The 26,923-nt window shown below is 38.1% G+C and overlaps 1 protein-coding gene and 1 long non-coding RNA gene across 2 annotated transcripts; one reads left to right on the forward strand and one right to left on the reverse strand.

Annotated features, from left to right (window-relative positions):
* Positions 1-520: 520 nt before the first annotated feature.
* On the forward strand, positions 521-25,348 carry LOC148360603 (voltage-dependent calcium channel gamma-5 subunit). The gene is made up of 6 exons (XM_088341477.1): positions 521-687; positions 13,676-13,901; positions 16,039-16,125; positions 18,152-18,292; positions 18,713-18,858; positions 22,941-25,348. Exons 2-6 carry the CDS (start codon positions 13,706-13,708, stop codon positions 23,202-23,204), a joined length of 834 nt encoding a protein of 277 aa, XP_088197603.1. The 5' UTR covers positions 521-687; positions 13,676-13,705; the 3' UTR covers positions 23,205-25,348.
* Positions 15,979-23,415, reverse strand: LOC148360604 (uncharacterized). Its single transcript, XR_015851078.1, has 5 exons — positions 22,965-23,415; positions 21,966-22,093; positions 20,883-21,003; positions 20,476-20,590; positions 15,979-17,023 (listed from the first exon to the last, which is right to left on the reverse strand). It is a non-coding gene; the product is annotated as an uncharacterized LOC148360604 (long non-coding RNA).
* Positions 25,349-26,923: the final 1,575 nt, after the last annotated feature.

Below are 26,923 nucleotides of genomic sequence, written 5' to 3' on the forward strand. Positions count from 1 at the left end.
GCATAAAAAACGTACTTTGTACGGCAAAAACGTACAGGTTGACAGGTATGCACATGCAGCGGTGCGCTCACTCTCAGGGCCCCACCCCCACTACAGCCCAAGGTGCCTGACTGCAAAACATTATAACGATATGACCAAAAACGTGCCATGCAATTAAAGTGCAACTAACGAGACAACATCAACAAACGAAGAAATGAAATAACATGAGATGAAATGATGAATGCAATATAATGCATGGGAGCGGGTGCTCTCCTAAATAAAAAAGAACAACCTTTCAGAATATTTTTTTATATATTTTTTACGCTTATTATAGTTGGCTGATACCCTACAATAGAGTTATTTTTTTGTAATTTTTTCTCCATTTTTTTGAGTGTGTTTGAAAGAAAAATCTGATTTTAGTGAGAATTATTTCTCGAATAAATCGATTTGGAGTCATTGGGTTTCCAAGCAAGCGCGCTCCCGCCACTAGAGTAACGTTCCCGTACCGTGCGCGGTCCCGTCCCTGGAGCGAGTTAGCGTGCGCGAGCCCGAAGAACTCACAGCTGTGTGGAGTGGCGACTGTGATAGCTCGCTAAAATATAGAAGCTAAAAAAAAAACGAAAAGCTGACCCAAACAAACCCAAAAAGCGTCAGAACCAGAACAAAGAGGACGAGAGGAATTGTCGTCCTCCACTTCTCTTCGTCGAGGTAACGCCATTTCGGCATTTCTGTCCTACTTTTGATATATCGCGAAGGTGGACGTCGTTTGTTTGGGTTGTAGTGTTGGCGGGCGATTTTATATATTTATATTTTAAGTTATGAATAATGTTTTTATTTTTACAAACTACCCACTAACGTTGTTTTGAAATTGTTTTCTTAAAAAAAAGAAAAAAGAATCCACCCTAAATGGATAATTGTATTATTTTAAATGTAAGTTTAACAACGTAACTACTCAGCTGGAAAAGTGAGAGGACGCAATTTTTCCCTTTTTTTTTTTTTTTTTTTAATTTAATTTATAATTTAATTGTTTTTACAAACTACTTACTAACGTTCTTTTGACAAGAATATGTCTTAATTATATTTTCGAATTTAGGCTAAATTTTTACATTTCTGCCTTATGTTAACGGGAGGACGCTATCCATCCATCCATTATCTGCACCACTTATCCTCAGTAGGGTCACAGGGGTGCTGGAGCACATCCCAGCTATCTTCGGGCAGTGGGTAGGGGACACCCTGAACTGGTTGCCAGCCAGTTGCAGGGCACACAGGGACAGACAATTCACTCGCTCATTCATACCTAGGGACAATTTGGACCGGCCAATTAACCTAACATGCATGTTTTTGGAATGTGGGAGGAAACCGGAGTGCCCGGAGGTAACCCACGCAAGCATGGGGAGAGCATGCAAACTCCACTCAGGAGGTTCGATCTCATGACCTCAGAACTGTGCTGCACACGCGCTAACCACTCTCCAGCCGTGCCGTCCTAAGAGGATGCTATTTTTCAGCAATTCTTTACATTTTATACTACGTATCGCGTTTATTTTTTACAAACTACTGATAAGAATTGTATTGACAGAATGCTGTACCAAAATAGCTTTTTTTATACCCCAAATGTTCAAATTACTGCCTCAAATTAACGAGACCTCGTAGCTGCAATAAGGGAGAGGACGCAATTTGTAATTTTAAAATGCATACGCTGCCCTACTTACAAACGAGATCGTTCGCAAGTTGAATTTGTTCGTAAGTTGCTTCAGTGCTATATTTTGTATGTTAAAGGTTTATAGAAGTAACCTGTATTGTTTTCTTTTAAAAAACAAACATTTAATACAAATAATATGCTCCATAATGTTAAGTTTAACAACAGTTAGGCAACTTCCTCCTCCGTGGTAAAAAGTGGCCGGGAAAAAAAAGCGATCCATTTTCTCAACCGCATCAAGCTTCCATATTCCACTTTAATTTCAAAAGAAACAGCTAGACTCTTCTTTACACTTTGCACAAACTGTATTGAATGGATGCACGAGATATTAAACAATAAAAACGTCAAAGTTCTTCCTGCGCTGGAGATACAGTATAGTATGTTTACACACGAACTAGGAAGTAGAAGCCGGATTTCTTCTGGGTGACTTCTCACAGCGCCACACACGCCGGTAGTGGCGGAAAGAAGCACTACAATAATGTTCTGTACTCGGAAAAAGGTGCACACAATACAAAATCTAACTTACAGCAATGTCCGGATATTTTTCGACACCCCCTAAAAATGTTCCAATCTACAGTTTTTCGTAAGTAGAATGGTCGTAAGTAGGGGAGCATTTGTACATTTTATTTATTTTTTTACAAACTCAATAACACCAAATATTTTGACCAAATATTATTTAATATATTCTTATTTTTCACACGAAATAATACAATTTCTGCCTCAAGTTTAATGACGTAACGTTGCAGCTGAAAGTGAGATGACGCAAATTTTTTTTAATTTTTTTTACTTATTTGTTTTACAAAACACTCGAGCATTGTTAGTATATCTTTATTCTTACTTGTAAGCCAGGGGTCAGGAACCTATGCTTGCAAGCCATATACGGCTCTTTTCATGAGTACATATGGCTCAGAGATAAAATAGGACTTGCAAAATTTATATTATATTGTATCGACATTTCGTTCTGTGTGCATTGTTACAAAGAATGACAATAAAAGTAAATTCTTCTTCTTCTTCTTTATGTTGAGCCGATAGTCAGACATGCAAAACCAAAACAATGCGGCTAATCAAATGGTTCGGTCCAGTATACATAGGCCACAATAAAAAATAGTTTACAGTCAGGGTGTCACACAAGCCATCTTTTGGCTGTCAATTGCTAAATAATCATTTTATATATCAGCTCATTAAACAACTTATGTTTATTGATACTTTATGATGAAAACCCACTGAACAAACTTTGACCTAAAACAAATGTTTTAACCAGAAGCTCTAGCAAAGCACCTAGAGCAACTTGATTGGGTGAGTGGTAGGAATGGGTGGGACTTTACACAGGACAGGACATGTGCACTCTTTTTTCATTGCCTAGAGCTGTCTATACTGAAGGTAAATAAGTTGGAATCCTCGTCTGCAGTATTTTGTGACATTTTTACAAAAGGACTTCGCTTGCACCTTGTTTTGAAACTATTATTTACAACAAAAATAACAGACAAAATGGTCCTCAACACTCTTAAGTAACTGTGGGAGGGAGTTGAATTTTAATTGGTATATTGATATTGATTTGGGACACATTATTATTATTTAATAGATACCTATTTTCTGATTTGATTTACATATCAAAGACATGAGAACGGAAATGTTACCATAGACAGTAATTCACCACCCTAAACAAGCGTGCAAAACTGTAAAATTTATATATAAAAATGTTTACTCATATCTTCATTGCACAATTGTTACGATGCACTATTTTTCATTCTCCCATTATTAAATGTTAAATGGTCTGCAATTATAGTGCTTTTTAAGTATCTGAAGACCTCCCGAAGCGCTTTACAATGTGCTTCACAGTTATTACAACCTGGGCCAGGCTCCAAGAACTACCTTTTGAATAATATTGCCTATTTATCCTGACATTTTCTCTTATTTTGCTCTTTAAAGTCTTTATTAAATGTTTACCCCGGAGTGACGCGTCTAATCTCGTTGCAATATTCAGTTATCAATGACAATCAAGTCAATTCAATTAAATCAGTCAAATTATTTATTTTCTTTTTCTTAAAGTAACTAGGGTTTTTTTATTTCAATAAGCATTTTACATCTTTTTATGTAATCCCACAATTATGATTAATACCTACCAGCATTAGATGTCTTTAGACGTTTAATTTGAGGGTAAATCTGGTCTTGTCTGTTTTGGTCTTGATTTAGTCCAAAAATGAATGTCAGTGTGTGATGGTATGTACAATATGGACCATATTTAGCCAAAAATAAGTCGTTGTTTTTTTTTTTTTTCCAACTCATCCAATGTGCTCATGTGTGTGTTGTTTGTACTGCAAAACGATGTCTTTTTAGCCACCTTTTTGAAGAAATCTTTTAGTCATTCACTTTTCAACCGACCGAAGACCCCGCTCTTTGAGACATCTTTAAGACGTCTTTTCAACCTGTTGAGGTGCAACAAACGAAGTCTTTAGATATCCCTTGAGCTGTATAAATTAAGAAAAATAAGTGCTTTCAAAATAATACGTCAATAATATTTTGAAAAGAAAAACCTACTAATAAATCAGTGGTATCATTTTGCATCCAGATTTCTTCCTGGATGCTAACGAAGTAAACACAATTGTAACAGATTCTAAGACCACATTAAGCATCTGTCATTTCCATGAGAAAAGGGGTCTTCCGCGAAATCCGGCGAAACAAAAAGAGATGACTTCAAACGGCTTTATCGACGTTTCAGCACCACAGACAGCAAATTGGACCCGGGCCAAGAGCACTAAGCAGCTCATTCAATCAGGCACTTTTCTCATTTTACGAGCTGCAACGTTTCTCGTATGAATCAACAAATGTTGTCGTTCTTTGTTGTAGTGCAGCAGGCGCTCTTGGCTAGAAGCCATTTCTCAACATGCTGCCCAGGAAAAAAACTGGCGGCTCGTGTTGTTAGGTTTTAGCAACTGCAGCGGAAAGACTTTCGGAGAATCAGAGTCAGGGCTTTTATTTTTTGGGTGTTGATGGTGAGTGACGGACGACTTGCCGCAACTGGACAGGGAGTGCTGCCCCGTGTTGACATCTGGAGCTGCAAGAAAGCATGATGTTTAGATTTCATCCGTCAATTTTTATCCAGATTATATGACATCTTATATTTGTTTTGAGGAAACAACAAAATATTTGCACACAAACATCTGTACAATACAACGATATAATACTGACTCATGTGCCCTAAGGGAATAGGCTCAAGCAGAAGCTTTTAAGTGCCTACCCCTGTTGCGTTTTTTTTCTTCTAGGAAAGACATATTCGAAACCAAAACAAGAAAACAGAAAAGCCGCCCCACAAAAGGATGAGAGGACATTTTAGGCCGATATACCACTTAAGAGTCCTGTAACATCTACTGAAAAAAACTTTCCAAATATTGATAAAAGATAGTATATCGTTTCTTACATTGATATTAATTAGGGACATTTTTAAGGTCCTAATCTAAATCTCTACATGAATGAATATGTTTTCGGGTGGCACAATGGCTTTTTAATATAATGTTGCAGGATCAATGTATAGTATAGACATGGATAAAAACGGAGCAATGACAGAGAAAAGGAGTCCCTCTTCTTTTGGCCTTGTTGACTCCAGAATAACAAGGACAACAGACACTAAAGCTTGATTTACACATGCGGGAGTTGTGGCATCACGCACTTCTACCCTCTCTTTGATTTACTGCTCTCCCGGGATTTTATTGACCAAGTTTGAAGCACATTAACCTGATCAAAACATGTCATAAGGTCCACCCCTTAATAGGGAATTTCCCAAGCCGTATTCTTGCAAATCTTGAAAAGCACATTTTGTACAAATTGTTAACTGAGTGGTAGAGGAAATAAAAATGAGGTGACCCTTCTAGTTTACCTCTTCCTCTATTTAAAACGTCAAATATCCAGCATGTAAGCGAGAGGTAAAAAAGAATGATCTCAATGAGTTAATATATAATACTTATATATGTCATAAATCCTGCACGTCTCGTAACATCAGGGTCTTGTGATACCAGGAAGATGCCAAAAATAATGAAGCCCCATAGAAGTACTAGTATATGATTAAATACGTGATAACTATGTGCGTCATGTACCCAGTAAGCCTTGTACATCAGGGATTTCTGAACTCAAGAAGAGACCCCCCAAAAATCAAGCTCTTAGTAATACTAGTAAATGAGTAAATATATGACAACCATAGTATATGCATCACGTACCCTGCATTTCCTGTCATCATGTTGAGGCAAAAAAGATAGAGCCCATAGTAATACTAGTAAATGAGTAAATCTTTGTTAACTACAGTATATATGTCACACAGGCTTGTACTGTAAGGGATATATAAAGAATGAAGCCTCCAGTAAATATATAAGTGCTAATTGAGTAAATACAGACGCTGCCCAACTTGCGAGCGAGATATGTTCCGGACGATCTTAAGTTGAATTTGTTCGTAAGTTGCTTTAGTGCTATATTTTGCATGGAATGTATGTTTAAGGTTTATATAAGTATGTTTAGGGCTTGTACAAGTAAACTGTATTGTTTTGAAACTGAGAAATAATCGTTTAATTAAATAATATGCTCTTTAACGTTACAAAGCAGGCTGAATAATAAAGCACAGTACTGAAAAACCAAGCTACACGTTAGGCGTTGACGTTCTGTTGATTATGAAGCCATTTAAGACTCCTTGTGATTAAGGGCTATACAAATAAGCTTGACTTGACTATAAAGATAAATATAGTTAAATAACTTACCGGTACTTTTGGAAGAGTTAGACGACTTCCTCCTCCGTGGTAAAAAGTGGACGAAAAAAAAGCGATCCAACCATTTTCTCAACCGCATCAAGCTTTCTTATTCCACTTTCATTTCAAAAGAAATTGCTTGCCTCTTTTTTTACACTTTACACCAACCATTTTTAATGTACGCACGAGATATTAAACAATATAAATGTCAATGTTCTTAGCGTGCTAGAGACACAGTGCAGTGTGTTTACCCACAAACTAGGAGGTAGAAGCCGGATTTCTTCTTCAGCGTGGATGCTGGGTGACCTCTCACAGCGCCACGCGGCGGAAAGAAGCACTACAGCACTACCGTCTACTCGGAAAAATGTGCACACAATACAAAATCTAACTTGCAGCAATGTTCGGATATTTTTCGATATCGAGAATAAATGTTCTTATCTGACGTTTTGTGTAGGTCGAATGGCTGTAAGTTCGGGAGGGCAGCGTCTGTATACAGTATGATATTCATTATAATTGTCTATATAAGGAATTAGCATCCTATGAAATCTCATTTGCAGGTGCCCAATATTAAAATCTTCCGTTGCCATATTTTTCTATTGCAGTTTATTCATTTTTTATCTATTGCGTTGAAAATGGCTCCCCAAACAAGACACAAAAAGTGAAAGAAAAAGCTCAGCCCTTTTTATTTCACTAAGTTTTTTGCAGCGTCGATTGACAACGTGTGAAATATTCTGAGGCTCTTTGCACCATCTGCGACTGTTATGTCGTCAATATGCTTAATTCCGCCGTGTTGCCTGGTGACAGGGTGAAGCAAGTGACATCTTCTCGCCACCTGCAAAGAGGATGTTACAATACCCATTATATACTCTTGATATCTTTTTTACACAATTGTAGAGCCTTTTTCTGTACTTTTAGAAGGAAAGAGCTTGGCAAATCCTGCACGAATTCAACTTCTGTGTTAAAAGTTGAACCATCATAATATCGTCGTCACGTGAAAAAAAAAAAAAACATTTTCAAAGATTGTTTTTTTTTTTTTTTTTCCCTAGTGGATAGAAGAACATTAGTGTTCCTTGGGAGATTTTTTTTTAATGTGATAGCAGCGATACATTTGATATTGACAGATATAGAAAAAATGACTCTTTAAAAATGCTTTGTTAAACCATTGAAAGATTGATCTAGATCAGTTCCATTCAAGGCACTTTTTTGGAATATATATATATATGTATATATATATATATATATATATATACAATGTCAAAGCACACCACCTGTCAAAAACCTTTTTAAAAAATATATATTTTTCTGTTACATTTTTCAAACTTTTTAATCCAATACAGGCTGTAATGTTGCCTAAATTAACAATAAGTTGACGATTTTACTTTTTTTGTGGCCGCCATGGCTAGTACAGGTAAATATTTTCTGTAAAAAAAAAAAGTATAATTTTGTATCTTACTATATTTTTACCTCGTTATAAAAAAAAAAAATCAATTGAAATAATACAAATGATAGTTGTAATCGGCTAAATGGTCCGTCAGTGGGATAAGCTTATTTGAACTGCATTTTAAAATGTGTTTTAGCCAAAAAAGGAAAAACACTTAAAGCGGGCAAAATTAACTGCTGTTCGAACAAATTTGAGGTTACCGTATTTGTTAAGTTATTGCAGCACAACCTTAACTTTCTCAAAACAAATTTGGTTACCTAAATTATTTCCCGTACTGCCACATGAGAAAGTAATGATTAAAAAAGGGGGGATGATCAAACCGAACTTGCTGCCACTTACGGATTCAAACTCACTTAAATTACTCTGAAAGGTTGAACAGGTACTCAACAACGGCATGCTTTTTTTTTACAAAATAAAATCATGTTTCTGTCACTAATTGGGTGAAATTGGACAATTTCCTGTAGCACACTACACAAGGTCTTGCGGCACGCTTATGTGCCTCGGCACGCTGGTTAAACAACACTGATCTAATGAACTAGTTTCCACTGAAGCATAATTAGGGGGAAAAAACTGCCGACATCAATTACCAGCCTGAGATCTGCAGGTACCTTTTTAAGTTTGCCCATTATTTATTTTATTTTTATTGATGTTGGTTTTGTTACAATCAGCTTTTGTGCTTTCTGACTGAATAAAATGATTTTTAGATCCTGTGCAAATGCTAATCCAAACACAAATATCAAATTAATTGCAACTTCAATTTGTATTTGATGTATTTTTCTCACTTTTCAAGATGTTGGGCATATAAACTCTAACATCTGCATACGGTTCATCGAATGTATATTTTGGCTTTCAAATGTATCTGATTGATGCACAATTTATGTATTATAATTAAGATAGACCTGTAAAATGAAGATGACCACTTACATTACAACAAAATTTAAACTCAATCACAGGAATTAAGAGATGACACAATGGAATAACTTTTTTTTTTTTGCTTGATGCATGTACTGTCAAACAGACCTAATGTGTGCACGCATGCACAACAGAAACATGTAGGACGTGTGTATTTTTGGCATCACTGTAAGACATAAAGCACGCTCCTCCTCTGCATGTGTCCCTAAGTCCTACGGCGCCGGAATCACGAGGGTCGCAATCCAGCTGTGTGCACTCAAGTCTCTTTTCTTGCATCCCTCCGCCACGTTCTTCGAGTCCGTCTTGCTTCGTTTTTCTTGCCGAGGTCATCCGGGGACTGCGGAATTGCAAGCGGGTCCACATGCACGACGTAAAAGACCGAATGCATGCAATGTGAACAAATAGCAAAGGTCTGTGGGTGTTTAGGAGTAAGCAACATCTGTGAAACTATATTTAGAGCCGGGTCGCTGTGACGTGGGCGTAAGCATTGGCGGAGATCTACAGAACACGAGTCGGCAGCTTTCAGTCACGTTTTTATAAATACCAACTTAAAGTTTGGTGTGGAAAAAGTTGAAAACGATGTCTGGATGCAAAAATGCATTGATAATTAGCAGCAAAACAACTTAAAATTGACTGCAGCGCTTAGCAATGTACAATTGTGTACATGGATGCGTGATAATTGTTTTTCCTATTGATACCGATAACCAATAACACTTAACTAAACTTTTAGACGATCAAAAACACGCAAAACACAATTATTTTTATGTGCGTCTTTATTTTTGTTTACAACTACAATAACATAATACATCATAGGCCAACATGTCTCGAAAACGGAGTGTTGCTAAAACTAGAACTGGATTTTATCAAACAATCACTCGGTCAATACGGTCAGTTATAACTTTAATAAGAATTTTTGTGAAAACCGCAACTAAATGATTATGGGTGTCGTGTCCATGGTGCATCACTTCAAAATATTATACAAGTAATATGACGAATGCTTTGGCTAAGAAATGTATATCACTTAAGTGGCGTTATCTTATGTATTATTATGGCAAATGTATGGCAATGATGATCTACTAAAGGAATAATAAACATTCAAATTTAAGACATCAAATCATTTTGAACTTTCAAGGAGAAAGCCCAAGCCTCAGATAAGAAAATCCAACCTGTTCAAAAAAGTCCTGCCTAAACCCTTTATTTTTATTACATCTTTTAGCTTGCAAAAGGCGGATCACTAAAGAGTGTGGATGTCAAAGAACAGCAACGTTATTGGCAAATTGTGACAATGACGAAAATAACGTATTGTGCAAAATAATGAAAAACAACGAGCCCAAAAAAAGGGACAACTGTGCGATAATAATCTAGACAAAGTAACAAACACATGTGGCATCCTCTGCGAACTTCTTTGCATGTGTCCATTAGTAAAAACTGAATAAATTGTTACTAAATTGTTGCTACTGGTATAGAAAATCAAAATGTATTCTAATAAGGAACATAAATGCTTAAAATTTGTTTACCCGCTAAATGTGTATGCTTTCACGTTGGCTTTTCTTGGCGCTCTCTCAATGCCTTGCCCACATTATGAAGAGGTAGCGAGAGGACACAACCAAGTTGTGCTAATACTTCTACAGAAAATCTTAATATTTTCTGATGAACATAAATGCATAGAATCTGTTGAGCAATGAAAGGTTAATGCGGAACAGATCTGAGGTCATGGGTTCAAAACCAGCTACCAGCCTTCCTGCTCAGGGTTTGCATGTTCTCCCCGTGCTTGCGTGGGTTTCCTCCAGGCACTCTGGTTTCTTCCCACATTCCCAAAACATGCATGTCAGGTTAATTGACCGGTCGAATATGCTCCTAGGTGTGAATGAGCGAGTGAGTTGTCTTGTTACTGGGGCTGGACCAGTTTGAAGATAGCTGGGATGGGCTCAAACACCCGCGTGACCCTATTGAGGATTAGTGGTGCAGATAATGCATGGATTGATAGTTAATACTTTCACGGTAGGTATCGTTAGAACTATTACCTTACATACTTTACGAAATGGTAGAGGGGAGCCACGACCAAGTTTGGTGTACTGCTTCTATTGAAAATCAAAATGTATTCTAATGAAGAATATACAGTGCTGTGAAAAAAGTGTACGCACCCTTACGGATTTCCAGGCTTTTTGCATAGGTTTTATATCATTAAACCAATTTTCTAAAATTGTCTCGGCCGAGTGAATATTATAGGTTGGCATCAAGTGAATAAAAATTGTTTCTTTTTTTCTTATATCAACGTCATATTTGTTGTTGGTTTGATAACTTTCTGCCCAGTATTATTCTCTAATTACACAATACATAATTGTATATCTATCATCCTTCATCTTATAATGTATATATGTGCGATTTGATTGACTATTTAATGCTCATCCCTCATTTCTCTCGCCAAAGCCTGTTAAGATAAATTCACATTACCCACGGTGCCAATAACGACAATGAAACAGGGATGGGTTTGGTTCCTCCACGCAAGCCTTTTTATTTATACACGAAATGAATGGCTCCTGATTGTACGGTACTTTGAAAGACGATTTAATGACGGTACTCACTTGATCATTAATGCCGTCTCGAGGGGGGGCTGAAATGCTTCCATTCATCCAGCAGACTGATTTTCTCCACAACCCGCGGACCTGCGGTTCACAGGTAAAGGACACCGCTAAAAATAGCTCATATCGCATCCACTTTCACTCTTTTGGTGCACCGTGATTACATTTTGGGGGAAAAAAGTACGCTGGTGTTTTTCTTGCTTGACTCCTTAAATGACTTCAGTAAAAGAAGACTGATATAAACGTAACCTAAAATATCTCTATTTTGCAGTAAAAGCACAACAGCTCCACAAGAGTACTCAATCCCTGCGCATAATTACTTTGCATCCTTCCAGTTTCACGCCAAGCACTTAATTCTGCAGCACGCTGAGAGCTGATTATGTAAAATCGATTCCTTTTAACGCCAAAACTGTTGCAGGCGCCGCAGCTCCTGCCAACAGCGTGGGGGCTTAACATATGAAAAACTCCATTGTTTGTCATCGTCACCTTGTAAAATAACATGTTTTTTTTGCCAAAGAAGTGAAATATTCCTTGTTGTAGTATTGTTTACTCTCAACTAGGAATGCACCAAAATGTTCTAGTCATGTCGTGTGTTGACATGACTTGTCATGTTTATTTCATGTTTAGGAGTCTCGAAGGGCTTCACAGACCACAGAATGTCAACGCCTGATGTTTGGCTTTGTTTTTCAGTACTATGCTTTATCATTCAGCCATCTTTGTAACGTTACAGAGCATATTATTTTATTAAATGTTTATTTTTCAGTTTCAAAACAATACAGGTAGGTTCTCTGCTGAAATTGGCCAAAAGTGTGTTTTAGGATTTAACCATAAGAAAAAAAACAGCTGATAACGGGCTTCGGAAAGAACGATGTTGTGATGATAAAGTGAGGCGAGCCATGTAAAGCTGGCTTTCACTCGGGGGTGGATTTGTGCTCGACTGCTCATTTTTCACACGACAAAGGGGATGAAGTTAAAGATTTTAACAACAACAATTTTACTCTAAAGTTCTTGCGTCCATCTGCTTTTTGTTAGCTGCTAGTCAGACTTGGTAATGTTTACATGCGAACTTGATACAGTTGAGCTGTCATTCTGTTGCATTTCAAAACAGACCAAAACCATCCATATTCTCTAAATAGTTCAAAAACAGTATTCTTTGGGTACGTCTCGGATTGGGATTTTAGGGAAATTTCACAGGATCGTTAAAGGGTTAATAAATGAAACACTCAAAAATAACATTGAGTAATACATACCCGTCAAGCTCCAGGGCTCCATGCCCTTACAAACTGTCGTATTTTCCCGTACAAAATACAAACTAATCTCACACCATTTTCTTTTTCAAACGTGTTTATTTATGTAGTATAACATGTTATATTGTACATGTTTCGTTATATCATATATATTGTTAATTAACATTTTGTTGTGAGATACCGAGTTGCTCGACATGAATGAGGTTAATTATAAAAAAGTTCAAAAATTATGTAGCTTGGATGTTCACTGTAGAAGGAAAAAATACATGCAAATATAATTAAGTAGAATAATACATTTTTTAATTCAAATTATGAATTCATTTTCTGCATTAAATTATTGTTGGTAATATACTGATTAAAGGGATAACCACAAACCTGTCTTTTTTTCATTTTCTCCTTTTATACTTCCTTTTTTTCCTTAACTTCTTTATACAACAATAATGATTCGTAATATAATGCATCAAAGCAAGTGAGCCGTTTGAGAGCCGGCTCTCTTTAATGAGTTGAGCCGAAAAAGCCGGTCCTCTAAAAAGAGACGGACTTCCTTTCACTACACAACTACCAAATGTATGCTCTGTACTGCTTCTGATCGGCTGCCGAGTATGTACTGCTCTGCTTTCACTTTGTTCACGTGTGATCAGAATGATGCATGATGGGAAATCCCCAGGCGACAGACGCATGCGCACAGCAGCATCAAACCGCTCGCTTCGTTTGCAACCAAAAAAAAACGAGACCGAGATAAAGGCTACCGTGAACTCGATTGACTTGCCGTTTGGTGATAGTCGGTGTTTACCGGATGGTACCCATAATTGACAAGTTTGCGTTTTTCCGTACAAATTTTCTTGTACGTCGTACACGTCTTAAAATACATAATAAATGTACTTTGTACGGCAAAAACATACAGGTTGACAGGTATGGTAATAAGCCAGTCAATTATTCATCCTTTTATATCGTACCTTTTTTTACCAAGTCACCAATATATTTCAGTGTTTAATTTTCGGGTTAAAGACGAGTGTTTCTCATTTTTGGTCTCGGCCCCGAAACTTCTGTGCATCCCCTCTCTCAACCTGTTTTGTTTGTTCTTGCAGCTCCCCTTTTTTTGCTGTGGAGGCCGTGGCATGAGCCTGTGCGGCAGAAAGGCGCTGACGTTGCTGAGCAGCGTTTTCGCTGTTTGCGGCCTTGGCCTGCTAGGTGTCGCCGTCAGCACCGATTATTGGCTCTACCTGGAGGAAGGTGTCATCCTTCCACTCAACCAGAGCGCACAGATAAGAATGGCCCTCCACTCGGGACTCTGGAGGGTTTGTTTCCTGGCTGGTAAGTCCGGAACACGTCCGCTGCACTCATACGATGTAATGTGAGCTGAGGATTAATAGCTTGATCTAATCCAGACTCTTCATTTCCATTTATATTATAAAAGAAAAACATAAAATACAACATTATGCGTTTTGTAATTACTGTACTGTAAACATTCGTGTATAACACGCATATTTTTTTCCTAAAAATAACTCAAAAGTTTGGGTGCGCGTTATACGTGATGTTTTACGGTAGTATATTACCATATTTGTGAACCGACTGAACAGTCGAAAATACCGCTTACCACATTTCGAAACATTGGCTGCAACAGGAATAGAACCTGGGTCACTGCCATGAAAGCGTCAAATCTTAACCTCTAGGTAACCAGTGATTTATATGACATGAGAGAAGGCATTAAATCATATCTCATTATTACACTACTGTTATTTACGGTACCAGGGGCCTTATTTATAAAAAACTATTTACAGACGCTCCCCTACTTACGACCATTCGACTTACAAAGAAGGGTAGGTCCGAACATTTTTTTTCGGGATGTCGAAAAACATCCGGACATTGCTGCAAGAAAATATAGAAGTAGGTTTACACAGTTGGCCGAATGTATCCTTTGTAGCGTGTCTTCTTCCAAATGCTTCAGCTTCATTCAACGATACAACGACCTCTAGTGGCGAATTGCTGCACACTGGCACCACTTTTGCTCACCTAGTACGTTTTGCAAGATTTCAAAGGTTGTGAAAAGATTGACTAGGTGCTGTTGACGTATGAGCAGGCCACACCCCCTTTAACAGTCATTTGAATGGGCCACTGTGTTTTAAGGCCAATGGAGTGGCATTATTGCCCACTTAACTGCCGTGTAGCACTCTGTTTGACCTATAAATAATCACTGGCCATTATGGCATGGTGCAGTTTGTCGCAGTTCGATATTGATGTCACTTGTTTGTTGGCATTTAGTCTGCTTGTAGGTTAGGTAAGTATTAACATGAACTTATTTCACATAGAAGTTTGCATGTCCTCCCCGCGCTTGCGTGGGTTTCCTCCGGGCACACGGGTTTCCTCACATATTCCAAAAACATGGATGTCAGGTGAATTGGCTGGTCCAAATTGTCCCAAAGTGTGAATAATCGAATGAGTAGTCTGTCCCTGTGTGCCCTGCGACTGGCTGCCAACCGGTTCGGGGTGTCCCCTGCCCACTGCCCGAAAATAACTGGGATGGGCTCCAGCACCCCCGCGACCCTACTGAGAATAAGCGGTGCAGATGATGGACGGATGGATGAACAAGTGCTTAATCGAACTCTGACTTCTGAGTTGTGCCACCTTGATATAGTCAACGTCGAGTGTTTGGTTCCAGGAGTGCATAGCTTTTTAAAAAAGGTTGTGTGAGGGAAGCCCTGATTTGTCGAGGTTTTATGGCAACGAAGCAGCAAAAGGGACGACTCTTTCTGAACTAGTAACCTTATACAAAGCCCCAGACATGACAGAAAAAGGGAAGGACGATAGTAAGAAAGGAAATGAAGAGAGAGGGGGGAAGGAAATGAGAGCTAAGAAAGAAAGGGCAGGGAGGGATTGGGTGAAAGAAGGGCGAGAGTGAAGGATGAAAGGTAAGAAGAATAGCAGTGAAATATGAAGGAAGGAAGCAATGAAGAAAAGTGGCAGTACATTTAGAGAGAGGGGGGAAATGGAGAGATGGAGGAAAGAAGAAAGAAAAGCAGCACAAAAAGGAAGGAAGGCAAATATATTAATGAAGAAAAGCAGCAAAATATGAAAGAGGAGGACAGGAAGGGGGAAGAGAGAGGGAAAGAAGAAAGCGAAAGAATATAAAGAAGCAAAGGAGATAGAGACAGGTTAATTGATGTTAAACCTGCTACCAAGCTGCTTAAGTTGGATAAGACTGATCTCAAGTTACATTTTTAGGGAAACTGAAAAAGTCACCCGAAAAAAAAGCAGGGTTTCCCTCATTTGAGGGTTAAGAAACTAAAGTAACGCACAGAAACATGATCACAATTAAAAGTGGACACAAGACCTGAATCCAATAAAGTATGCAGTTTATCTCCTCAAGAGGAAATGAAGGGGAATCTAATAGTAGCGCAAAATGCATCATTTAATTGGCGTTATCTCATTATTAATTTTTTCTTTCTTGCAGGGGAGGAAAAAGGTCGCTGCTTCACAATCGAATATGTCATGCCCACCAAAGTCCAGATGACATCAGAGTCCACTGTTAGCGTCCTGAGTAAGTCCAGTTCTGGAAATGGATAGGTGTAGGCAATGTTCCCTCTAATTTTCCACGGGCCTGAGCGTTCACACAAAGTCAGTGAGCAACGGCAATCCTAAGTATGGCAACTAAATCATAATCAAACATGTCCAAAACTTGACATCAAGTTACATTTTGCTGAGTTTCCGGCAATGCAAAATGATTTTTCACTTTTGAATGAATTGACCAATGTATTATTGCAAAGGTTTTACGGACTACAAACGTCATTTGTTTTTACAACAATTCTTTCACAAGATTTTCAATTTTTTTTTTCCTGGTATCTTTTGACGCATAATACTAACATTTTTGGGGGCTTATTTAGTCGGTTGCACGATACACAACTGTATTTAATCACATTTATTTAGTGGAAGTACAATGTTGGCAACAAGATTGACTTGGTATAATTGGAAATTATTTGAATGCAACACAAACTTTTTCTTTTTTCAGTTTTTTTTTCTAGTTTCTTTTTTATTCCTTTAAAAAAATCTCATTGTGTTTATTTTTTCCTAGCTGTTACTTTTTTCTTTTTGTTCTCTATTTACTTTTTTCCTTTTGTTATCTTTTTTTCTGAAAATTTCCTTATTTTTTACTCTTCCTTTTGTTTCTTTTTTTCAGTTTTTTAAGTCAAGTCAAGTCATTTTTATTTGTATAGCCCTTAATCACAAATAGTCTCAAAGGGCTTCACAAGTTATTACATATAAGAAGTTTAGGTTATTGGTATGCTATAGAGTAGAAGTGAGTTTTAAGCTTAGATTTAAACATTTCCACTGAGGTTGCAGATCGGATCTCAGGGGGAAGAGCATTCCACAACACCGGTCCCCGGATGGAGAACGCTCTCGAACCAGCGGAACACTTCTTGGCTCTTGGGAAATCAGATCTGAAAGATATGAGGGGGAAAGTCCATGTATGATTTTGTATAGTAATAGGAGAACCTTAAAATCGCATCTTAGGCTAACAGGGAGCCAATGCAGGTTAGCCAAAATTGGGGTGATGTGATCGTACTTTTTTGTCCTAGTTAAAAGCCTCGCTGCAGCATTTACTACTTTTTCATTATTATTTTTTTGTTCAATTCCCCCCTTTCCTTTAAGTCATTTTGTGCACAATTTTACATAATATTTGGTCGTGTAGGGATTAAAGAAGCAAAAAAAACCTGAAGAGCCGTTTGGGACCCAAGAGAGCCTGTTCTCGAAAAACTCTACTGACTTTACTTTTCAACTTCGTTCGACATTGACTTCAAAATACCGCATTTAGAAAACCGCGTCAGGGGCACCCGTGTATTTTTACCTTCATGCACTGCAACTTTGACTTAATTCACTTCTTAATTAGCAATTTCGAGCCCTGATTTTTGTGCGCTGGCTAGATTTTCTTGTGCGCTGAGAATGTGCAGGCAGTGTGCGATTGCGCGCGCGCGCAGCTTAGAGGGACCATTGGGTGTAGGTTATTTGTTCAATTCGTTCTAGATTTGACAGCTAGAGTTTTGGCCCTAATTAGGATTTCAAAGCGACGGTAGCTTTTCCTGCTAGGACTTCCAATTTATGTTTCTAACTAGGCTTTCCAGCCAGGGTTTTAAAGCATTTCTATGGCTTATAGCTAGTTTTCAACCAGGGTTTTCACACCAATTTAGGGCATTAAAGTGTTTTTATGTATTCCAGATCAGCTTTCAGCCCCTAACTCGGGTTACATCATCACTAGGGTTTCTGCCCCAAACTGAGAGTTTAATGCGTCTCTAGGATGTCCAGCCAGGGTTACAAACTATTGTTTTGGCCCCAAACTAGGCTTTTAAAACATTGAAGTTGAATTCAACCAAATTCAGGTAAGAAGAATGTTGATCTTTTCTTGTTTGTACATTACGATATGTAAACCCAGACTAGTTTTAAAGCGTCCCTTGGGTTTCGGCTCTAAACTAGTTTCCAAGCTTTGAATTCAACCAAATTCTGCTGAGAAGAAGTTTAATCTTGAGTTATTTAAACATGATTATTATATTATTTTGTTTCTCTTCTATCAGAGATGATCCGCTCTGCTACGCCTTTCCCGCTGGTCAGCCTCTTCTTCATGTTCATCGGTTTTGTCCTCAGCAACATCGGACACATCCGACCGCATCGCACCATCCTGGCCTTCGTTTCTGGGATCTTCTTTATCCTCTCCGGTACTTCACAAAAACACATTAGCGTGAGCCCGCTACACTTTCAACATTGATTTTTGTTGCAGCTTTTATTATTTTATGATTTAGAAGTGAACGTTCTTTAGATCTATTTTTGGTCTTAATTTTAGATTTTTTTTTTAAACTTTTTTATAATATTCAGTTGTAAAGACTTCTGATATATACATTTTTTTTTATTTAGGTAAATTTCCGTACTAAATAATTTGGAGTACATTTTATAGCACTAGTTTTTATTTCAGCACTTTGCTTTTTTATTAAGATTTAGTAGTAGGAATTATTTTGGGTTTTTCACGTTTTAGTAATATTTTCCTTTTTTAGTACTGGCATATATCTTTTAAGCCTCATTTTTTTTTAAATCAAAACCAATTTTTAAAAAAATAATATTTTGACGTTTGTGTTCTTCAGGTCTCTCCTTAGTGGTGGGTCTGGTCTTGTACATTTCTAATATCAACGACGAAATGTTAAATCGGACCAAAAGCAACGAGGCTTACTTCAGCTACAAGTACGGATGGTCTTTTGCCTTTGCTGCCATCTCTTTCCTACTTACTGAGGTAAGGCACGCATTTTACAATTAAAATTGTACCGTATCTGCTGGAGTTCCAGTCGCATTTCTGGCAGAAATTTATTTGATAAAACCCAACACCAAAAACGTACATGTCATCTTGAAATGCAAGTTCACATAAAAATAAAATGGGGAAACAACAGCCTCAATACAATCATTACATGATTGTCTGGTAATGTCAGTAAGGACGTAACATATTAAGATAACCCTCGCATTAAGAACATGCTTACCAAACTATCCGTTTCACTAAATTCAATGAAATATACATCCCTCTGTATTAGAGCTGCACGATAAACCAAAATCAAATCGATATCGCGATGCAGCGCAATATTGTTACCGCACACCACCACGGTGTCTTCAAGGATTCATAGGTCCAGTTTATTTGATTGAGTGTCAAAAGCAGGTTTTCAATGGTACCAACCAGTAATGGTGAGGCAAAGTTTGTAAGACGTGTGCGCATGACTTTGATAGGCTGCTGTAAGCTGCCAGTCAGTCATGCAGCGCGCATGCACAAATGGCCATCAAAACAAACACTACTCCTGTTAGTTTTAGTTGTTCGTTTCGTAGAAAATAAATTCATGAATTAAATAGTACTCCGAGGAAAGTCAGAAATGTGCAAGGAAAAGCTGATCACTTGCAGGAATTGACTGAGGTGGAAGGGAAAGCTAGCAGCTAGGCTAGCTACTCTGTAGCCACCACTGCTGAAGGTGGCAGAAATTATTTTCTTTAGGCCGTAGACCAACCTAACTTGTACCAAAAAAAAAAAAAAAATCATCCTAGTTTGTGTGTAAACTATACTGTAACTCCAGTGTGCGAAGAACTGACATTTTTATAGTTCAATATCTCATTCATCCATTCAATAATAATAATAATAATTTCCTTTGAATTGTCATTCTTTGTTAGAACGAAATGTCGATACACCTGACCCGTTGTAGCGAGCCGATGCAGCCGCAGCCAACAGAGGGCGCCGCCATTTTACCAATGTTATAAGTCTTAGGTATGACTCGGCCGAGGCAATATAGTTGGTGTCAAACTCATTTCAACTCGGGGGCCACACTAGTAGATTAAAGAGAAAGAAAAAGAGAGCGAAAGAAATAAGAGAAAGAGGGAGGGAAAAGGAGAGAGGGCGGGACAAAGAAAGAAAGAGGGGGAGAGCGTGAGAAACAAAAGAGATGTCGTGAGAGAGAGGGAAAGAAAGGGAGCGGAAGAAAGAAATCCAAAGAGAAAAGGACAGGAGAGAAAAGAGAGAAGAAAAAAAGGAAAGTTGGAGCAAAAGAGGTTAATTTGAGACTGGGAGGTCGCTGGTTCGCGCCTCGGCCGAGTCATACCTAATTGGTAAAATGGCGGCGCCCTCTGTTGGCTGCGGCTGCATCGGCTCGCTACAACGGGTCAGGTGTATCGACATTTCGTTCTGTGTACATTGTTACAAAGAATGACAATACAAAGGAAATTATTATTATTATTATTATTATTATTATAAAAGACACAGAGAGAAAAAGAGGGTTACAGAGAGTGAAAGAGATGGAGACAGAGAGTGGGAGAAAATGGGTGGGAAAAAAAAGAGAGACAGAGAGAAATACAAGTACAGTGTCTTTGTGAGAGGCACCTGGCTTTGGCAACATCAAGGTGACATATTTCAACCTGCAGCTTGTTTTTCTCTTGCGCTTCCCTGAGTGTTGTCTCGCGGGCCTGATCTGGCCCGCAGGCCGCCTGTTTGACACCTGTGGTGTAAAGTGTAGAGAAAAGGCGAACCATTTCATTTGAAATGAAAGTGGAATAAGAAAGCTTGATAGGGTTGAGATAATGGTCGGATCGCTTTTTTTCGGCCACTTTCTACCATAAAGGAGGAAGTCACCTGACTCTTCAAGCTTATCTCCCAAAAGTAAGTTAAACCTAACTTTATATATCTTTATAGAGCATATTATTACATACGTTTTTTTTTTTAAGCACAAAACAATACAGGTTACTTCTACAAGCCTTAATCATACAAAATATTGCACTGAAGGAACTCACAAACAAATTCAACTTGCCAACGATCGTCTGGAATCCCGTTAGTAAGTAGGGCAGCGTCTGTATATCAGCATGCACCTCGCACTACTTCTAGGACGGAAAATCGAGGCGGCAGCTGCAAGACCTGTAGAGATTCAATATTAAACTGTATTATAAGGCGTATTGTCAGCTTTTGGGGAAAAAAAAGGCTTTTAGATGAGCATTGAATTGCAGAAAATACGGTACATAAAAGTACTAAATATATATAAACTATTCAAAATTACCAAAGAAATACTAAAATGTTTAGAAAGCCCTAAATACTACTACAATTACGAAAACTATATAAAAATAAAGACGCTGCCCTACTTATGAACGAAAAAGGTTTCAGACGATTGTTCGTAAGTTGCTTCAATCCTATATTTTTCATTCCTTATGTTTAAGGTTTATATAACTAACCTATATTGTTTTGTACTAAAAAAAAAATCATAAAATATGCTCTATAAAGATAAATAAAGTTAAGTAACTTGTGGAAGTTGAGCTTCAAGAGTTAGGCGACTTCCTACTCAGTGGTAGAAAGTGGCCGAAAAAAAAACGGTCCGACCATTTTCTCATTCCACTTTCATTTCAAAAGAAACTGCTCGCTGGAGATACAGTAGAGTATGTTTAAACACGAACTAGAAAGCTGAATGTTTAACTTCCGGGTCGATGCTGGGTGACCTCTCACAGCACTACAATCCTGTCCGGATATTCTGACATCCGCCAAAAAATGTTTGGATCAACCGTTTTTTGTAAATCGAATGGTCCTAAGTCGGGAAAACGTACTGGAAAATGAAAACCGTTTTGAAATATAGAAATACTGAGCTATCGGGATTGATACAAGAGATTTGTAAAATAAATAATACTAATATGTACTGTTAAGTATGTAAACGTACTGAAATATAGAAACTCTGAGCTATGAGGATAGATGGATTTATAAACTATTGTATTCAGTGTTCCAGTTTGCCCGCGTCCCCGACGCATCATTTTTGCTGGGGACGCAACCTTTTTGACACCAAATTGTCATTATTACCCGATTACTTTTTTTTTTTTTTTTAAACAAAGACTTACCGCACTCAACTTTTCGTCAGGCAGATCTGCCATTGTTGTTTTGGTCTCACGCCGATCTCGGCAAACAAGATCTCGTTGCTTCGAGATGACGTCATTGTTGTGGCGGTTGTCGAGTGAAAGAAGTATGCCTCCGAAAAAACAGTTGGTATTAGGTGCAAATCAACAAAAAATTGGTCATTTCTTCAGTGTCGGTAATAAGTCGAAACATAACGCAGAAAGTGGTAACAATGGCAATAATTCCCGCATGAAAAAACGGCAAAGAAATTCTTCAGAAAACCGCGAAGGCAAGGAAAATACGTGTTTTGAAGCGAACGATTCGACGAAAGAAAATAAACAAAAGAATACTCCGAGCGAGAAAAGGACTTTTCTGCCCAAATGGATTAAATTATATTCCTGGTTACGCTATGAGGAGGATGATAATGGATTGAACTTTGAGAAGGCATTACAACTATGGCGTGACAACAAACCACGAAGAATATGTGAACTGAAAAATTTGAAGTGATAACTGCTTTGTATTACCAATTAACTGTGATGATTAAAACTGCAAGAATATATAAATATTTCAGCAATATTATTTTGTATAGTGCACAATATTGTGAACTGAAAAATCTGAAGTGATAACTGCTTTGTATTACCAATTAACTGATGATTAAAACTGAATGAAAATATAGATTAATATAATTTTTTCAGCAATAATATTTTGTATAATGTACAATATTGTTGTGAACTGAAAAATCTTGAAGTGATAACTGTTTTGTATTACCAATAAACTGTGATGATTAAAACTGAATGAATATATAGATTTATATTATACATTTGGCGCCGGTTTATGATTTCAACCTGGATAACACTAAATTTTGGGGACCCATAGATCTCTGTTGGGACCCATAGATTTTTGAGCATGTGAGTCCCTGGGACCCATCACTTTTCACAGCTAAAATGAACACTGTGTATTATTGACTTTTTGTGCTGCAGACGGCCGGGGTGATGTCGGTGTACCTCTTCATGAAGCGCTACACGGCAGAGGAGATGTGCCGGCCCCACCAGGGCTTCTACCGGCCGCGTCTCAGCAACTGCTCCGACTACTCGGGCCAGTTCCTCCATCCGGACGCTTGGGCGGGCCGAGGACGAAGCCCGTCCTCCATCTCCTCCGAGGCCTCTCTACAGATGAACGCCGCCAACTTCCCGGCCCTCCTCAAGTGTCCCGAGTACGAGCAGATGTCCTCATCGCCCTGCTAAAAAGGAAAGCGATTTCTCCCGATCCGAGACGGAATCCGCAAGGTGGGTGCTTTGCGGAATACTACCGAGTTGTGTCATGATGCAGTGCACTTAAGTCCAATTACAAAATCGCCTATTGAGAGAATGAAACCAAAAGGCTCTTTAGTGTAAGTGTATCTAATGTGGTAGCCAATCACACTCTTTGGATTATATACCATTGGAAGATGAATATTTTGAGTTTAAGCTTTAACCGCGTTAAATTCTTGCTTTGAAACTGGTGTTAAAGGTTTAGCCTCACTGCAGAAATCAAGCAGGAAAAAAATAACGCTTCACCTCTATTTTGTATCAACCTTAGAGTGCAAATCTTTAAGCTCTTTTTAACTATACCTAATTCAAATCAGCCCTCAGGACATGAATCATGCAGGAAAACGATAAAGGTTTCACTTGTGAGTTCAATTCAATAGAAAACGACCCTCACAGTAAAACTTAAGCAAGTCAAGTCATGTTTATTTGTATAGCCCTTAATCACAAGGAGTCTCAAAGGGCTGCACGGACCACAGACTATTATGACACCATCCCCTGATCTAAAGCCTACATGAGGGGAAGGGGAAAAACTAAAAAAAAAAAACTCATAAATACAAATAAATCCATATAGATATAAAATACATTAGCTATGCATTTATCAACACATTAAGTCAGCACCAGGAGATAGAAATATACAGCACATGAATATGCTTGGCCTCTAACACTACATTTCCCAGAATGCATCACTTCAAATCAAGGAAGCGGACGCGCAGGAAAATAATACTTGAAGTTATTAGTTAAATCTAGCATTAACCTCAGAGTTGGATCCAAGAGTTTAAAGAACTTTAAAGTAGTTCTTACTCTGGTGTTAAAGGTTGAATCTAATATAACTCCATCCTCTGCAGAAATGAAGCAGGATAAATATGAATTGGGTGAGTTAAAATCGGTATTACCATCCGAGTTAAAGCTTTGAAGCTCTTAACTCTGGCGTTGACTATGTAACCTCATACCACGCGACCCTCAATGCAGAAATAACAGTTAAACGACTAATTTTTAATTTGTGAGTTGAAATAGGCATTCAACAGGGTTCCTACAGGATTAAAATCAAATTGAAAACATAACTAGTTACTGCACACAAGTACCTGGCACATCTTTTATCTATGGCCAAAAAGGTTTGTCGGAAAACCTCTTTTCATGAAATGAACACTTTCTCATGGTCTGAAGTTACGACGGGTACTGTGAATAGACCTTATGACATGGTCTGCTCTGAAAGGACTGACTGGAACGTTTTGATAATTCTGTTATTGTGGTCACGCCACATGAGTAAATTATTAAAAATAATGTTACCAAATACAAATAATTTGCGTTTAAATTTTTAAAATGAGCATTTTAAGACTTTTCAAAGATCCAATGAACCTGATTAAAGCTTTAACCTCCTGGCCCTCACTGCAGAGAAATATATATAAGGAAAAAGATTAAGCTTATCTTGTCAGTTAAATTCAATTTTAACCTCTGAGTTAAAGCTGGTTTTAACTCTTGCATTAACGCTTTAACTTACTGCAATGCTACAAATTATGATTTTAATAAGGGGAGAGAAGACAGCGCGCCAAGCAAAATCTTACAACTTGAATGTAGGAAGTATCCAATTTAATCAATCTATTTTTATAATCCAAACTCATACAAAGACACATTATTCTACAAGAGACCAATCATGTAGTTATTTAATCATGTAGTATTCATGTCAAACATGAATACTACTTGTCCTGTTTATTTAGGGTAACAATTGTTCATGTTTATTGTATGTTGTCAGTGCATATTTCTGTACCTATTTATTCACAAATAGAAGATCTTTGTACATAAAGTACCATTGTGATTATCCCAAGTGTGAGTCTGTAAATACGAAGCTAGCCCTTGTATATAAAATCGTTTTGTATATAGAAGTTTTCATAAAATGTATAGATGTTTTCTTCTTCAGTAGAATCATTTGCGATGTAGCTGCTAAGGATTAGACAGTTGTCTCCACATATCCGTGTCAAATCTTCTACCAGTTGTAAATGTGTATCTTGTTTATTGTGTATTTTAACAATATGATGTGAATTGTGATTTTGTCCTCCATCAAATAAAGGCCAAACTCTTTAGGAGATTGCTCTATTTTAATGAAAGGCAACGTCATCGAGCTATATTGGGAGGCGTTGAGGTGCCAAATAGTTCTTCAAAATACAAAGTGGTCAAACATCCTGAAAAGTGAATGGGTAAGTGTGAAGCATACTGTAAAGGGCTTAGGGAAGTCTTTATTGACCTGAAAAGCGTTATTTAGAAATGCAGACCATTTTACTGTACTTTGTATTTGTTAAGTAATATCAAGTCAAGTCAAGTCAAGTCATTTATTTTTGTATAGCCCTAAATCACGAAGAGTCTCAAAGGGCTTCACAGATTGTTACACTATATTACACAGACTATTGTCAACCGACAAGAGGAGTAGGTTATTCGTATGCAATAGAGTAGAGGTGAGTTTTAAGTTTAGATTTAAACATTTCCACTGAGGTTGCAGATCGGATCTCAGGGGGAAGAGCATTCCACAGCACCGGTGCCCGGATGGAGAACGCTCTCGAACCAGCAGAAGACTTCTTTGCTCTCGGGATCACCAGAAGACCGGCACTCCCAGATCGCAGGCTTCGGACCGGGACATAGCGGCAGATCAGATCTGAAAGATAAGAGGGAGCAAGTCCATGTATGATTTTGTACAGTACTAAGAGAACTTTGAAGTCACATCTTTGGCTAACTGGGAGCCAATGCAGGTTAGCCAAAATCGGTGTTATGTGATCGTACTTTTTTGTCCTAGTTAAAAGCCTCGCTGCGGCATTTTGTACTAGCTGAAGAGACTTGATTCTGGACTTCGGGAGACCGGAAAGTAGTGCATTACAGTAGTCGAGACGGGAGGTAACAAATGCATGAATTATTGTTTCCGCATCCGACTGAGACAGTATTGAACGGATTTTAGCAATGTTGCGAAGATGGAAGCTATGTTTATATTCTTTGTACAGCAACCTTGAAATAAACACGGTTCATAAAAACTGAAAATTACTATAAAGTTCTGAAAACTGTAAAAGTTCTAAAATCCTGAAATGGAACTAAAGACTATTAAAAAAAAAACAAGAGCAAAAACCTCCTTCGTCATTTCTTCCTCATGCCATGAGGCTCTTTAACTCCACCAGGGGGAGTAAAAGCCCACATTAAACCCCACTCCCACATTTGCATATTATCCTATTTTCCGTAGCACAGGTGTCAAACAGGCGGCCCGCGGGCCAACACTCAGAGAAGCGCAAGAGAAAAACAAGCTGCAGGTTGAAATATGTCAACTTGATGTTGCCAAAGCCAGGTGCCTCACAAAGACACTGTACTTGTATTTATTTCTCTCTCTCACCCTCTTTTCCACACCTTTTCTCCCACTCTGTCTCTGTCTTTCACTCTCTTTTTCTCTTCCTTTGTTGCTCTTTGTCTCTCTGTCGTTTAACCCGTTTTGCTCTGACTTCCCTTTCTCTCCTTCTGTTTTTCTATTTCTCTTTGGATTTCTTTCTTCCTCTCCCTTTCTTTTCCCCCTCTCTCACAACCTTTTCTTTTGTTTCTCACGCTCTCTCCCTCTTTCTTTTTTGTCCTGCCCTCTCTCCCATATTTCTTTCTCTCTTTTTCTTTCTCTTTAATCTACTAGTCCGGCC

The sequence above is a fragment of the Urocampus carinirostris genome, chromosome 8 (assembly GCF_059441175.1).
Source record: "Urocampus carinirostris isolate Australia breed hairy pipefish chromosome 8, RoL_Ucar_1.0, whole genome shotgun sequence".
Taxonomy (NCBI): Eukaryota; Metazoa; Chordata; class Actinopteri; order Syngnathiformes; family Syngnathidae; genus Urocampus; species Urocampus carinirostris.